Raw genomic sequence first — 16,918 nt, 5'->3', positions numbered from 1 at the left:
GAGATGAGTAGACCTGGTTTCCATCCCAGCCTCTCTGTTTACTTATATGATAGTGAGCAAATGGTTTTACTACTCAGCCTCCATTTCTTCATTTGTAGAATTGGAATGATGCTGCCTATCTTAACATGTAAAGTGCCTGCATAGTGCTTTGCAGGTAAAAGGGCTCTTTTTCCTTTTTATAGAGTACTAATTAAAATACATGACAGAAAAATATTCTATATTGAAGTTTGTTATAATACAGTTAGTAAGAAAGATGTTAATATTAAGTAAAGGTAGTATTTCTACTCAGATCTGTATCTGGAAAAATTAAGAATCACAGACTAGGAAGATGTTCTCAGAAAATTAAAATAGATACCCTAAAGTCTACACACTTAAGGTCGTGTATTAATACCCTTGAAGAAATGCTCATGTCTGTTTTACCTTTTTCTTCTTATACAGTTCCAACAAGCTTGGATATCTGGTTTCTCCACCACAGCAAATTAGAAGAGGAGAGAGAAGCTGCTACAGGTAGGAAGGCCAAAAATCTTAGAAAATAATAGTCTTAAGACATACTGAAAAATATAGAAATTTAGCACAGGGGGCAGGTGACTGGTTTGTGCCTAGTTCAAGTCCTTAGTGGTTATCTTCAAGGATAAGTTACATTTAGTATTCCAAATGGTAATTTTTTTTTAAGATTTTATTTTATTTGAAAGGCAAAGTAAAAGAGAAGAGGGAGAGACAAACAGATCTTCCATCTGCTGGTTCACCCCAAATGGCTGCAGTGGCTGGGGCCGGCCAGGCTGAAGTCAGGAGCTTCTTCCTGATCTTCCACATGGGTACAGGGGCCCAAAAAATATTGTCTTGCATTTTCTCTTGGAGGCAGAAGGAAGCCATTAGGTCCAGACAGCATTTAAGATGGCAGTTTAATTTGAGATGCACATTAACCAGCTTAGCTCCCAGGTGTGAGGAAGAACTGCATTTATTTTTCTTCCAGACTGAACTGTCCTACTCTTTTCCTATCTTCTGTCTTCCACAAGAAGACATAAGGAGATTGTTAAGGGACCTTGCCCTGATAGGCACAAGCAGTGTGAATCTAAGCAGCAAGCCATAGGTAGATCTTAATGCCTGGGTCAGTCACCACCAGGGATAGAGGGGCCGCCTCCAAAATGGTGTAACAAAGATAAGAAAGCTATCTTCTGATGTTCCATTGAAAATTGCTAAGTTTATGAAAGTTAACTACTGTATTACTAGATCACATGTTAAAAGAAGGTAATATTTGCAAATTCCTAGCTCTCTGGGGAGAGACTTAAAATCTAAACCCCTCTTCTATTGTATGCCACTTGCCTGTAATTTAGTGAACCTTGAGCTCAACAGAAGCCCATTCAGTTTCTTTAATGAGATGCAGTTCAGAAACTTGAGCACTGTTTTTACTTAACCCTTTGAGAGAAAACACTGAATGAAGCTTGTCTAAATCCTCTTTCAAAAAAGAGGTTCCAGAAAGTGGCTTTTCTTTAAACTTGATGTTGAAAGGCATTTTGGAGAGTTGGGTCACAGCAGCATTAACCTGTCAGTTCTTTCAAAAGAGATGGGAAAGATGATAACTAATGGCATGATGATCAATCTGAAGTTTACAAAAGATAGCTTTTAAATACAGTGTCTCCATGGTCTTATAAACATATTATCTCATTCCCTAAGTGTCCTTAAAAATCATGATTTTGTTATAGAATTACTTTTACAAATGAATGGCATCAGTATTTTATACTGGTTGATTCTCTTCTGCTATTTGTAAGTTTGAAAATAATTGTGGGTAGAAGACACATTTGATTGTCTCAGATGACTTGAATTGGAAGGAATAATACTTTGGAATTTATTTCTCCAGAAGTATAAACCGAGGGCGACACCACAGCGAGAGATCACAGAGGACCCAAGGCCCATCGCTTCCAGCAACGCCAGTCTTTGTGCCTGTTCCTCCACCTCCTCTGTATCCACCTCCTCCCCATACACTTCCTCTCCCTCCAGGTGTTCCTCCTCCACAGTTCTCTCCTCAGTTTCCTCCTGGCCAGCCACCACCTGCTGGGTATAGTGTCCCTCCGCCAGGGTTTCCTCCTGCTCCTGCCAATTTATCAACACCTTGGGTATCATCAGGAGTGCAGACAGCTCATTCAAATACCATCCCAACAACACAAGCACCACCGCTGTCCAGGGAAGAATTCTATAGAGAGCAGCGACGACTGAAAGAAGAGTAAGCATTTTAATTTGAATTACTAGACACTTCTTTCATTTTCTGATATAACATTAAATAGGTATGTTTGGAAACATTTTACAGTGTTTTCCAGTTAGTACAAGAAAATTCACCTAAAATTTAAACCAAAGCCATACAAGCAACTTCCTCAGGGATTCCTAGTTATTTGTAGTTTTAAAGTGGAAAACTAATGGCAATTTCATTCATTTCATTCATGATCTAATTACATTTGTCTTGTTAGTTTTCTTAAATGGTTTTTGTTAACTTTCACTCTTTAACTTTATTTTACTAGGGAAAAGAAAAAGTCCAAGCTAGATGAGTTTACAAATGATTTTGCTAAGGAATTGATGGAATACAAAAAGATTCAAAAGGAGCGTAGGCGCTCATTTTCCAGGTTAGTGTTTTGCAAGCCTTCACAACAGAATTACAAATGGGACTTGAATATCCAGGGATTAGCTATGGATATAATAGCATTGCACTTATGAAATTTTTCTGATTCGGTCTAGGTTTATAGAAATGGAGATGTAGCTTATTTCCCAATATCTGTTTATTGAAATAATGTCTCAGTGTAAATTTTATTGTGGTAGAACTAGCAGTTATGGGGATTAAATTGCCCATGTCCCTTGAAGTTATTTATAATGTGAAGTAATTGGGAAATGGTTATGGAAGGAAAGAAATAGGGGAATAGTCTTTAAAAACATTTCTGAGCACCCTTTCACCATAAGGCTACAGCTTCTTGCTGGAACATTAACCTGTGTAATTATAAAGTAGTAGTACAATACAAATTGCTTTATTGATAGAAAATGAACTATAAACATTCCCTGGAAGTTTGTTTAAAATTTTTTTATTTTTTTCAACTTACACTTGAGGCGTGGTTTTTTTTTTGTAAAGCTAGACTATTGGCCAGTGTAGGACAAAAATTGGACTCCTATTAAATAATCAGATAGGAAGTAAAATTTAATTGGCATTTTGTTTAATGTTAATTGGCTCATATAACTCACGGTACATTAATGCACTCCACTCCTAATTGTTAAGACTTCACTTTTGTTTTGTAACAAGTGATTGCTCTGATTTTGTGTATTTTATTCCATCCAAATAGAGGTCACTGTGCCTCTTAAATCATCTGAGATGAAACTTGATATAAAGAAAAAAAATCAAACCGTGAGGAGAGAATACTAGAATCTGAGAATCTGTATTTTATTTTGATATATTTCTCAACTATCAACTGTTGTTTTGTTTTTGTTTCTAGGTCTAAATCGCCCTATAGTGGTTCATCCTATTCAAGAAGTTCATATACTTACTCTAAATCAAGATCGGGTTCAACACGTTCACGCTCTTATTCTCGGTCATTCAGCCGTTCACATTCTCGCTCCTATTCACGATCACCTCCATACCCCAGAAGAGGGAGAGGGAAGAGTCGAAATTACCGTTCACGATCTAGATCTCATGGATATCATCGATCTAGGTCAAGATCACCCCCATACAGACGCTATCATTCACGATCAAGATCTCCTCAGGCATTTAGGGGACAGTCTCCCAGTAAGCGTGCTGTACCTCAAGGGGAGACAGAACGTGAATATTTTAATAGGTACAGAGAAGTACCACCACCTTATGACATAAAAGCTTATTATGGGAGGAATATTGACTTTAGAGACCCATTTGAAAAAGACCGTTACCGAGAATGGGAGAGAAAATACAGAGAGTGGTACGAAAAATATTATAAAGGTTATGCTGCTGGAGCACAGCCTAGGCCCTCAGCAAACAGAGAGAACTTTTCTCCAGAGAGATTTTTACCACTTAATGTCAGGAATTCCCCCTTCACTAGAGGCCGCAGAGAAGATTATGTTGGTGGACAAAGTCATAGAAGTCGAAATATAGGTGGCAGCTATCCAGAAAAACTTTCAACAAGAGACAGTCACAATCAGAAGGACAATACAAAGTCGAAAGAAAAGGAGAGTGAAAATGCTGCAGGGGATGGTAAAGGAAATAAGCATAAGAAACACAGAAAAAGAAGAAAAGGGGAAGAAAGTGAAGGCTTTCTGAACCCAGAGTTATTAGAGACTTCTAGGAAATCAAGAGAACCTACAGGTGTTGAAGAAAATAAAACGGACTCGTTGTTTGTTCTCCCAAGTAGAGATGATGCTACACCTGTTAGAGATGAACCAATGGATGCAGAATCTATCACTTTTAAGTCAGTTTCTGAGAAAGAAAAGAGAGAGAAAGATAAACCGAAAGCAAAAGGTGACAAGACCAAACGGAAAAACGATGGATCTGCTGTATCTAAAAAAGAAAATGTTGTAAAGCCTTCTAAAGGACCTCAAGAAAAACTAGATGGAGAGCGTGAAAAATCTCCTCGACCTGAACCTCCACTTAAAAAAGCCAAAGAGGAGACCCCAAAGACTGACGTTGCGAAATCATCATCATCATCTCAGAAAGATGAAAAGGTCATTGGTACACCCAGAAAAGCTCACTCTAAATCTGCAAAAGAACACCAAGAGACAAAATCAGTCAAAGAGGAAAAAGTGAAGAAGGACTATTCCAAAGATGTCAAATCAGAAAAGCTAACTAATAAGGAAGAAAAGGCCAAAAAGCCTAGTGAGAAAAATAAACTGCTTGATAGCAAGGGAGAAAAAAGAAAAAGGAAAACAGAGGAAAAAGGTGTAGATAAGGATTTTGAGTGTTTTTCAGTGAAAATCTCTAAACTAGAAGTAACTGAAATAGTGAAACCATCACCAAAGCGCAAACTGGAACCTGATATTGAAAAAATGGACAGGACCCCTGAAAAGGACAAAGTTTCATCAACAGCTCCAGCCAAAAAAATCAAGCTCAACAGAGAAACTGGGAAAAAAATTGGAAGTGCAGAAAATACATCTAATACAAAAGAGCCCTCTGAAAAATTGGAGTCAACGTCGAGCAAAGTGAAACAGGAAAAAATCAAAGGAAAGGTCAGACGAAAAGTAACTGGAAACGAAGGGTCCAGTTCAACTCTTGTGGATTATACCAGGTATTTGATTGTGGGTAGGTGGGTAGGGATGGAATTTTGGGGAAAGATTTCCTTTAGTTCATGATTATGCTTTATTATGTTGATTAAGAATGTGCTGATCACAGGGGATAGGCCAGCTTACTCTTTCTGCCTTTAAAGAAAAGAATTATTATTAAAGACAAGGTTGTAAGTAGATGTTGGGAATGAGAACCACATTTGTTTTTATGCAGTCATTTCATTAAATTCTGTGTATATTAGAGCAGAATGTTTTGGCTTTTTAAAGTTAAAAGGACATTTATCATATTTATGTTAGCGATTTTTGTGTTTATGTATTGTATCTTAAAATTAATAGTAAATTCTTCATTTATTAAAAGTTTTTCATTCCTTTTTAGCACAAGTTCAACTGGAGGCAGTCCTGTGCGGAAATCTGAAGAAAAGACGGACACAAAGCGAACTGTCATTAAAACTATGGAAGAATATAACAATGACAACACAGCTCCTGCTGAAGATGTCATTATTATGATTCAGGTTCCTCAGTCCAAGTGGGATAAAGATGATTTTGAATCTGAAGAAGAAGATGTTAAATCCACACAGCCTATATCAACTGTAGCGAAGCCTGCTAGTGTTATAAAAAATGTCAGTACTAAACCATCAAACACAGTCAAGTATACTGAGAAAGAGAGTGAGCCACCAGAAAAAATTCAGAAACTCACCAAGGAAGTCAGCCATGAAGTAATACCACATGAGGTCAAAAGTTCAAAAAACTCTACATCTAGTGACAAAGGGAAAACCAAAGATCGAGATCATTCAGTGTTAGAAAAGGAAAACCCTGAAAAGAGAAAGAACAGCACCCAACCAGAAAAGGATAGTAATTTGGAACGTCTGGCTGAACAGGGAAATTTTAAAAGTGTATCTCAGTCTTCCAAAGAGACTAGAACTTCAGATAAGCATGATTCCATTCGTGGTTCCTCAAATAAAGACTTCACTCCCAATAGAGACAAGAAAACTGACTATGACAACAGAGAATATTCAAGTTCCAAACGGAGAGATGAAAGGAATGAACTGACCAGAAGAAAAGAGTCTCCTTCTCGGAATAAAGATTCATCATCTGGACAGAAAAATAAGCCGAGGGAGGAGAGAGATTTGCCTAAAAAAGCAACAGGAGAGTCCAAAAAAAGTAATTCTAGTCCCTCCAGAGACAAAAAACCTCATGAACACAAAGCCACTTATGATGTTAAACGCTCGAGTGAAGAGACAAAATCTGTGGATAAAAATCCTTGTAAAGATCGTGAGAAACATATATTAGAGGCAAGAAACAATAAAGAGTCAAGTGGCAGTAAATTGCTGTATTTTTTTAACCCACTAGAGACTCAGATTGAAAAAGAGCAAATTACTGGGCAGGTTGACAAGAATGCTGTCAAGCCGAAACCCCCATTAAGTCATTCCTCTAGACTTTCCTCTGACTTAACGAGAGAAACTGATGAAGCTGCTTTTGAACCAGACTATAATGAAAGTGACAGTGAAAGTAATGTATCTGTGAAAGACGAGGAAACTTCTGGAAACATTGCTAAGGACCTGAAAGACAAAATAATGGAGAAAGCAAAAGAGATCCTGGACACAGCAACTGTCAGCCAGGTGGGTGTAAGCAGGAGCCAGAGTCAAAGCAGTCCCAGCGTTAGTCCAAGTAGAAGTCACAGCCCTTCTGGAAGCCAGACCCGAAGCCATAGTAGCAGTGCCAGCTCAGCGGAGAGTCAGGACAGCAAGAAGAAGAAGAAAAAGAAGGAAAAGAAAAAGCACAAGAAACATAAAAAGCATAAGAAGCATAAGAAACATGCAGGCACCGAAGCAGAATTGGAAAAAAGCCAAAAACACAAACACAAGAAGAAGAAGTCAAAGAAGAGCAAAGATAAAGAAAAGGAGAAGGAGAAAGATGACCAAAAAGTGAAATCTGTCACTGTGTAAAAGGACAGATTTTAAAAATTGACTTAATTACTAAGTCATCTGTATTAAATTTTGTTATAATGTAAAGAGATTCAAGTCTTGTAAATAATGATATGGAAGACCCTGTGCTGCACTTAAACTATTGCTGCTTGATTATTTGATTTTTACATCAGAGCTTTATAACACGAACTTTTGTACAGAATTGTGAGTTGTGACCATGTAACATGAGAGGTTTTGCTAGGGCCTATTATTTTTAACCACCATTAATTAGTTGAGGTGGAGTTTACTGTACTGTGAAATTTTCACATTTGAATTTTTTTAATTGCCTGGCAAAAGCTGATACCAGTTCTAAAATATCAGCAGAATGATTTGCTGAATTCATTACAACCCCGTTATGTCACTTTTTGATTACAATAAAAGTTTTCAGGTAAACTTTTCAAATGTCGAATGTTCGCATTTTTTAATAATGGTATCATTTTCTCTTCCCCCTTCCATTTCCCTACTTAAGGAAATCCTTTGAGCTTTTATTAATATAAGTGAACTCACGCCATACAAAATTCTAAACTAACATTGAAAATATATACTTCATAGGTAGTAGATGGCCAGAAATATGTCAAGATAATTGGAGATGGAGCTGAATAAATCTGGGAGGGTCTTACTACAGTAATTACAGGTTTGGCCTTGTAATAAAACTTGGTTTTGAATCTTGAGAGATGAAGATGATGGCCATATATTTTTGTTGAAACCCTGATAATTAAATTGAGTGGCCTACGTTATCTGCCTGGTTGATGAAAGCAAGCAGTGGGTACTAGATAAGATTCTGATGGATTTCCTTCCTTGCTGTGGTTTAAGAGGTACATTGTAAACAGTGAAAGGCTACTGAGATGTGGGGAATGAGAGTAAGAACTACTTAAGCAACGTGGCAGTAAGTATTGCTCCCTGTTAAGAAAAAGGAAGAGAGAACAGTTCTGGTCTGTGGTGATCTAGGATACTGGTCTTTGTTTCTCAGACACCCCAAAGCCTGGGCTGAGATGTCTGCTCTACACACTTCAGCCCTTCCCTCTCTAACCCCCAACTCAACACACTTTTTACTTTCAGGGTCCTGTTAAGTTATACTCTTAATTCTTGCTAATTTGTATAAAAAATGTGTATTTGTCTCCCATATTCTCTTGAAGATTTTGGCATACAGAGCTGACTTAATAAATTCCATCATCAGGGCAGTTTGTTTCATTGCCTAGACTCACTTTACTCTCATCTGACCTTTGCTTTAACTGTAGTCCTCTCCTATGTCAGTTTTCTGAAGTTACAGAGCACCTGGGGCCATCCTCCTCTTGAAATACAAGCTCCAATATTTCATCCACAACTTGTCTTGGAGCTCCTTCCTCTTGATTTTACTCAGGCATGAGGGTGTCTTTGCCTTCTCTCAATCACAGGTTTGGGGAGCCCCCCAAACCTGCTCCCTCTCAGCCATCTTGCTGCACTTAATTCTCTAGCCTGAATTGGGTGCTGAATGCTGCTTAGTGAAACAAAAAGCTTCAAAGACTTTTAAGAAGCTACTTGCCAGGCATTGCGCCAGGTGCTTGACTTTAATCTTTTAAAGTCTCCTGCTACTTTCAGCAGAAAACTGCACCGCCTATGAAGAATCGCTCCAACTGGAGAAGTCACAACACATAAGAACACCTATTTTTGCTGGCCTGCCAAATTGTATTTCCGTATCTTTTACACTGGGCTATTTCATCTGAAATTTTCTTCCTTCTCTGCCTTTCCCGCAATTTCCTGCTCATTCAAGTGTTAAGTCACCTGTTTAGACTTACTTCCTCACAGGTCTGCCTGCCCACCCTGATGGTGGCATCTCTGAATATGCTGCCGCCCTGCTGCAGGTTGTTTGCTGTGGGCTGTGTTTGTCCCCTTCATTGGACTGAGCTTGAGCCTCAGAAGAGTGTCTGGCTTATATTCCAGAAGTCAAGCCATATCTTCTACATGGTAATAAATTGAAATAAGCTTTTTTAACTTTAAGGTCATGTTTTACCGAGCAAATTAATCTTCATCTGCACAGCAGCTAAAATAAATACATGTAATGGCCAAAGGAGCAAACTTCACAGCCAGCCAGCAGTATGTCCGCTTCCTTTGTGAGTTTTTGAGTTATGTAGTTAGTTTTTGAGTTATGTAGATTTGAAGAATAGTCCCTTTCCATTAACTAGGTCCTTTAGTGTGCCAAGGATATTCCAAAGTGTTAAAAACAGGAGCTTAAAAATAACTAGTGTCAGCTGCCAAAGGAAGGGAGCTAAGCCTCCACAATACTTAAGGTGAGGATTTTCAGACAGGGGGAAAGCTACTAAGTTTACCACAATACTTAAGGTAAGGATTTTCAGACGGGGAAAGCTACTAAGTTTATGCAAGTGTCCCTATGTCTGTTGTCCACGTTGCCTAGTCTATAGTTCCTTTCGGTGCATCCATTCAGTCTTTTTCTAATACACATTTTTGCATAAATTTTTGAAGCTCCTGCATGTATATGCATTTCAAAGTTTTTTTGGGGCAAATTAAACTTAGTCCAAAAGTTTTTGAAATTCATTCATTTTTCATAATGCATTTTTCATATACTTTTTGAAGATACTTAATGTCCTTAAAAACTAATAGATATGATGAAAATTGGGAAACTATTGTTGCTAGAAATGTGGGAATCAATGAGGCAGACATAGCAGAATATGAAATTTTTGCTATAGTACTACATCTTTTTAATTTTTTTTTAAGAAGGAGAGACACCCACCCAGTGACAACTCTTTTTCCTTATATAGCAGATAGCTCTTAAGCTTGAGTAGAACATCTTGGGAATTATGAACACTCCATAATTTGGAGGGACAGGGTAAACTGTGGAACAAATGAGGTATATTCCCAGTATTCCCTTTGAAGTTACTTCCTACACGACGAAAAGTTCACAATGGAAACCTGAGGACATAGGCTACATACAGTGTTGATGGGAAAGGAGGATGATTCTACCCAAAAACAGTTACAGCTGGTCTCAGTGCTGGGAAGGAGGCCAGGCCATCCAGATCTTGTTCCCACTGGCCGTTTAGGAGGGAGAGTGGCTTGCGGTTTTCAAAACAATGAGGTTGATGCTCAAATAGACAACTCAGTAGAACTGAGTAGAATGCCAGAAATTGTCTCATATAAAAGTACAGTAACACTTTTGAGCATAAGTAAATATGAAAAGGATAAATTTCTCATTAAGTAGCTTTAGAGAAGTAGATAACTACTATGATAATTTATTTTTTTAAAATGGCATGACCCAAGAATTGAGTAACATTCTCAGGTCTTCTGGGATTACCGTCTCATCTTTAATCGCTTAGGTTTTCAAACTGACTGGTAGATTGGAAACAAGGGTCTACCCCGGTGTTTCTGAAGATTGTTGTGAGAGGTCTGGTTTTCTTCTTCTTTGATTTCTTGATGTCTTTTCCTGGTGAATCTCAATCTTGTAAGTTTTATGTCATTTCTCTCCTATTTCCCCAGAACACATCACACAATCACATTTTTCCAGGGCACTTCATCCTTCTCTGTCCTGTGTTACAGGCTCTTCACCTCTTAAACAAAAACTAATTGGTGAGCTATCTCTTTCTGAACCAAGAAACAATTCCCTTGAGATGAATTGTGCCATTAGAGGGCAGAAGAAGCTACTGTTCTTTAAAAGGCCAACTTTTTCTCTCTACGGTTTTTAAAAATTACAATCTCAATTATTAGAAATACAAATGGCCAATAAACACTTGGAAAAGTTAAATATCACTGCTGATAAAAATGCCAATAAACAAAGTTCCGTTGTCTTCAGCTATTTAGAGTGATGTCCATGTTCAAAACCAACCTAATTCCCCATCCTCCCACCACCTTAACACAAATCTATCCTCCCCCATTCTCCAGTTAAAAGTCTTGGCAAGGGAAGCCCGTTATTCAGGAATGCAAGAACCTCCACGTCATCCTTACTATAAACAGCGCGCTCCACCTCTTCAAGCTCATCCACCTTATTCAGAACATCAGCCAGTGCCACGTGAAGCAAGATACAGAGGTAAACAAGCGAGTAGCAACTGCACAAGAAGGCCAAGGAGTGAGGGAACTTCTTAGAATTCTGCAGGTCATTTAAATATAGGAATACCAGATTATGTTGGATAATGGACCATTTTCTATTCTTAAATGTAGTCTGTTTTTGGGTATTTCAAAAATTGTTCTTATTAAAAATACTTGCTCATACATGTTTGGATTATTTAGGTAGACTATGTTCCTTTTTCCAATCAAGTCACAAATTATTTGAAGCAACTCCTACACAAAGTTGAAGCAATTCCTACACAGACAAGTATAACTGTTATGTCCTGGGTAGGTGGTACCTAAGATATTTTTCTTTCTGTTCTAGGATTTTAACGATAGTTAAATAATTAATACTGCAATCGGTATTTTTAAGCTTTTTGTATATTTAACTCAATTTTTACAGGATAAATGGTGTCTATTAAGTTAGTAAGTCTTCTAAACAGAGTACATTAACAGATTTTTCTAAACTCATTAATGTATTACTACCAAATTTTGTTGAAACTAGGAACCAAGAAAGTTGGTACCACCTGTCCTTTACCTCCTTTGGCTATGATAACACTAGCAAGTAACAAGCATACATTAAGAAATGGAAAAGAGGGGCCGGTGCTGTGGTGCAGTAGGTTAAACCTTTCCCTGGTTTAACCCTCATGGGCTCTGGTTCGAGTCCCGGCTGCTCCACTTCCAATCCAGCTCTCTGCTATTGCCTGGAAAAGCAGTAGAAGATGTCACAAGTGCCTGGGCCCCTGTACCCGTGTGGGAGGCCCAGAAGAAGCTCCTGGCTCCTGGCTTCAGATTGGAGCTCAGCTCTGGCCATTGTGGCCATTTGAGAAGTGAACCAGCAGATGAAAGATGGAAGACATTTCTCTCTCTCCTTCTCACTGTCTGTAACTCTACTTCTCAAATAAATAAATAAAAATCTTTTAAAAAAAGAAATGGAAAAGAATAAAAGTAATTGGTTCACATAAATTACTTGATTAATCTGAAAGCCTTTTTGAATCACTTCAAAATGGGATGTGTGAAAGATAGTAGCTAGTCTGAGATCTTTGATTTTTAGTTTTTTAAATGCTGCCCAATTTTTTTCTGATAATACTTCTATTTTTTAAAAAAGTAAGACAGATTTTGAGTACTTTTTTTGAGTTAAGAAAGAAATACACAGCCTGTGTATATCTGCACTGAAGAGTTGGGGTGTTTTAAAGCATGCCTTTTATAAATAATCAAGTGATTTTTAAAATAGGAAGTCTTTCTAAGATTCCTTTATTGAAGTGTATTTGTACTTTTAACAAGCTCTAGTTCATGGACTTGTACATAACAACTTTTTGGTTTGTATATGTATATGTATGTTTATGATCATTTATTCATTATTATGAAAGGTAGTATAGAATGGTATTTTTGAATTGTATGTTCTTTACATTTAAGCTGACAGTTTTTGTTTTGTTTTGTTTTGTTTTGTTTTTCAAAAAAAAAATTTTATTTGAGAGGCAGAGTTACAGACAGAGGTAGAGACAGAGACAGAGAGAGGTCGGTCTTCCATCCTCTGGGTCACTCCCCAAATGGCTCCAACGGCCGGAGCTGAGCTGATCCAAAGCCAGGAGCCAGGAGCTTCTTCCAGGAATACCACATGGGTACAGGGGCCAAGGTCTTGGGAAGGTCTTGGGCCATCTCCCACTGCTTTCCCAGGCCATAGCAGAGAGCTGGATCAGAAGTAGAGCAGCTGGGACTAGAACAACAATGCTGGCACTTTAACTCACTGCAGCACTGTGCTGGTCCCCTAAACTGACTTTTGAAAAGGGACCAAAATCAGTAAAAGCAAGCCGAGAGGTAAGATTGGAAACCTTAAACAGGAGTGGAGTCAAGCTACAGGTAGCCAGTTTGCCCTCGTGCCTCATTTTAATGGCTGTCTTGCCCTTCACTGTTCTCTCTTCCCTTTTGTATGGTGTTAACTCTGAAACAGAAGTACGTATTCTCTTAAAATTCCATAAATTGTTAGCAACAGCTATTTAGTTTGAAAGAAAATTCAGAGTGTAAGACTTCCCAATTTCACCTTAAGAGGGCAGAATTTGTTCTGATGAGTACTTGTAGAATTCAAGGGGGGGAAAAAATAAGGTTAGCCTGTTGTAGAAAAACATGGGCAGCATGTAGGCATAATACTTGATGCCTATGATTAGGTGAGTATTTTGTCCACAATCTCGCCAATACAATCACCTGACGTCATTAAAGCTGAATAGATTTGAGTAAGCGTTCTGTGAACCAGTTCGTTATTGCATTTCTCTAGATTCTTTCTCTCTACCAGTCATAATATAGGAACTTGCAGACTCTTTGGATTTCTGACATGCCTAACCCATTTCTTCCCTGTTCTAGCGTGATTATGATATAAGGGTGGATGAGTTCCTGCATCGCACACGAGCTGTTGTCAGTGGCTGGAGGAGCAGACCCCATGAAAGCAATCGGGAGTGAGAGTGAGATCACTCTAGAAATAACAGAGGAGACATAGAGACAGAGGCCGTGAAGGAGAAAGAGGGTGATTATGTGATCGGGACAGAGACCGAGGGGGAAGAGGTCAATATCAAAGATAATGTGCTTTTGAAAACAATGATTGTTTGAAGATAAAAAAAATTGTTTGTATTTTTGTGTATGTGTTTACAAGTAGTAAATTTATTTTCAGCTATCTACTTAAAAGTTCATTGTGTAGAAGGATTTATTATGACCCCTTTGCATACAGTATAATAATAATGGAGAAACTCACATTTGCCAAAAATGCACAGTTGACAGTTGAATTGATAGTTGAATTTTCTTGGGACAGAGGAACAGTCCAAGGATGTAGATATTGATTCATTCTTCCTGAATGTTCGTCTGTCTTACAGTGTGTTCATCCTAGAGTTATTGTTTTTGTTTGTTTTCTTTCTTTTGGTTCTTAATGGATAATTGCTATGATATTTTTGCTTTGCTGCTTTTCTACATGTAGTTAGTTGCACATCGTTCAGAAAAAATAATGCTACTATCAAGTATGCAAATATAGAAGGATGATGGTTTGGCCGGATGGCAGTATTGTAGCAGCCTCTTGATTTCTTTCTTTCCCTCGTCTTTTTTAAACTTATAAAGTCACTTCTTATTTTTCTTTAGGTTTGAATGATGAGAGCAATATTAAGAATATATTGCGGCCGGCGCCGCGGCTCACTAGGCTAATCCTCCGCCTAGCGGCGCCGGCACACTGGGTTCTAGTCCCGGTCGGGGCGCCGGATTCTGTCCCGGTGGCCCCTCTTCCAGGCCAGCCCTCTGCTGTGGCCAGGGAGTGCAGTGGGGGATGGCCCAGGTGCTTGGGCCCTGCACCCCATGGGAGACCAGGAAAAAGCACCTGGCTCCTGGCTCCTGCCATCGGATCAGCGCGGTGCGCCGGCCGCAGCACGCCAGCCGCGGCGGCGGCCATTGGAGGGTGAACCAACGGCAAAGGAAGACCTTTCTCTCTGTCTCTCTCACTGTCCACTCTACCTGTCAAAAAAAAAAAAAAAAAAGAATATATTGCTATCTAATTTTTAACCTTTTTAAATAAAAAACATTTTTCCTATGTTCGGTAGCATGGTTGATGCTATTATTTAGCCTTCTGCTCTAAACTATATACATTGGCTTGGAATGCTCACAACTTGCCTGTGTGCCAATGAAAGATAATTTCCATATTCATTGCTACTGTTTTGTACAAAATAAAGTGGTAAATATTGACACCTAAAAAAAGTCAAAACAATGTTGTGCGTTACTAGATCTATGCATACTGTTCAGAATTGAGTCTTGCTGTAATAGGATTTCTTTCTCATAAAATTGTCTTCACTTTTCCTGGAATTAATAGCAACAATTGTTTCACCTGAAAAAACTTCCTTTCCCTATAATAAAGTGTTCCGTCGGGTTTTTTGGGGTGGCCCGTGAGGGGAAAGTAATCCTCCTAGAACCTTCCTCCTTCTACATAGCCAATGAAATTGGTCTCCCTGTAAGCCTGAAAGTCCCTGGGAACCCCCACGCACCTTTCCTCCAGCCTTGGCTCTTGACGTCTTCCATCCCGTGTTTTTCTCTCTCTAGGTTTGCCCCCTCATTCGGGGTGGACGACCCAGGCTCTAGTGAATTCCTGAGGAAGAGTACTTGCGAGGTAAAATATGTTAAAGCCATCTTGTCACAAATGTGACAATTTAGATTTGGCTAGCAGAGAATTCCAGGCTGGAGATGATTTTCGCTCCTATTTTAGGCACTTCTCTGTCATAATCCTGCTTCTGGTGTTGCTGATCAGGAGTTCAAAGCCATTCAGACTTCTCATTCCCCCCTACCCCAAAATCTTTTGTAAAATTCCTTTTATCCTGATACATTTTAAAAACCCCAATGGTGTATCTTGATATATGACTCTTTTAAAATGTGTTTCAGGCTGTGCTGTGGTGTAGGGGGTAAAGCAGCAACCTTGGGTGCTGGCATCCCATGTGGGCACCGGTTCAAGACCACTGATTCAAGACTCGACTGCTCCACTTCAGATCCAGCTCCCTGCTAATGCACCTGGGAAAGCAGCAAAAGATGGCCCAAGTGCTTGGGCCCTTGCACCTGAGTGGGAGACCTGAGGAGGCTCTGGCCCCTGGCTTTGGATTGGCCTAATTCTGGACATTGCAGCCATCTGAGAAGTGAATCAGCAGGTGGAAGAACTCTCTCTCTTCCTCTCCCTGTAACTCTGCTTTTCAAAAAAATAAATCTTTTTAAAAATTTAAAAAATAATAATAAAATATCCTTGGTTCTATTTTTTTCCTACATTCGTTTTCTGGAACTAATTATTTGGATGTTAAGATTTCCTGAATGGATCCTCAAAGGGCTAATTTTCTTATTCCTTTTCTCTTATTTCCCATTTAGGATTTTTTGCTGTGAGTTCCTTCAACATTTTCCAGTTTTTAAATTTCTGCTGGCATAGTCACAGTTTCTTTTTAAAAAATATTTATTTATTATTTACTTGAAAGGCAGAGTTGCAGAGAGGAAGAAGCAGAGAGAGAGGTCTTTCATCTGCTGGTTCACTCTCCAAGTAACCACAGCACTAGACCTAGGCTGATCCAAAGCCAGGACCCAGGAGCTTCTTCCAGGTCTCCCACATGAGTGCAGGGGCCCAAGGACTTGGACCATCCTCTGCTACTTTCCCAGTCCATAGCAGAGAGCTGGATCAGAAGTGGAGCAGCCGGGACTTGAACTGGAGTGCATATGGAATGCTGGCCCTGCAGGTGGTGGCTTTACCCGCTACACCACAGCGCAGGCCCCAATATTTACAGTATCTGAGAGTTGTCTGTTTTTTTGATTGTTTGCTTTTCATAATATTCTGTTCTTTTGTGATACATGTCACAGGGCTTGTGGAGACAGGACAGGTTGTGTTGGGATTTTCTTATTCTCCTTGTATTATTATTATTTTTTTTTTTTTTTGACAGGCAGAGTGGACAGTGAGAGAGAGAGACAGAGAGAAAGGTCTTCCTTTTGCCGTTGGTTCACCCTCCAATGGCCGCCGCGGCCGGCGCGCTGCGGCCGGCGCACCGCGCTGATCCGATGGCAGGAGCCAGGAGCCAGGTGCTTTCCCTGGTCTCCCATGGGGTGCAGGGCCCAAGCACCTGGGCCATCCTCCACTGCACTCCCTGGCCACAGCAGAGGGCTGGCCTGGAAGAGGGGCAACCGGGACAGAATCCGGCGCCCCGACCGGGACT

The 16,918-nt window shown here is 39.4% G+C and overlaps 1 protein-coding gene across 7 annotated transcripts in view; it reads left to right on the top strand.

The window, feature by feature from the left end:
• RBBP6 (RB binding protein 6, ubiquitin ligase) overlaps window positions 1–7,586 on the top strand; it is a 33,830-nt gene extending 26,244 nt beyond the window's left edge. For 4 of the 7 annotated variants that reach the window (XM_089321728.1, XM_051847515.3, XM_002711828.6 and 1 more), the window contains 5 exons: window positions 439–507; window positions 1,859–2,221; window positions 2,514–2,615; window positions 3,471–5,225; window positions 5,597–7,586. In XM_089321728.1, coding sequence (XP_089177854.1) covers window positions 439–507; window positions 1,859–2,221; window positions 2,514–2,615; window positions 3,471–5,225; window positions 5,597–7,166 — 3,859 coding nt within the window. In that variant the 3' untranslated portion in view covers window positions 7,167–7,586. The remainder of the gene's footprint in view (window positions 1–438; window positions 508–1,858; window positions 2,222–2,513; window positions 2,616–3,470; window positions 5,226–5,596) is intronic. The other 3 variants (XM_070064570.2, XM_089321729.1, XM_089321730.1) reach the window with 1 other exon arrangement.
• Window positions 7,587–16,918: the final 9,332 nt, after the last annotated feature.

This window comes from Oryctolagus cuniculus, chromosome 19 (genome assembly GCF_051225735.1).
Source record: "Oryctolagus cuniculus isolate XC-2025 breed Fujian yellow rabbit chromosome 19, ASM5122573v1, whole genome shotgun sequence".
Classification (NCBI taxonomy): Eukaryota; Metazoa; Chordata; class Mammalia; order Lagomorpha; family Leporidae; genus Oryctolagus; species Oryctolagus cuniculus.
Note: the sequence above shows the minus strand (reverse complement) of the source record. Positions and strands in the feature narration are given on the sequence as shown.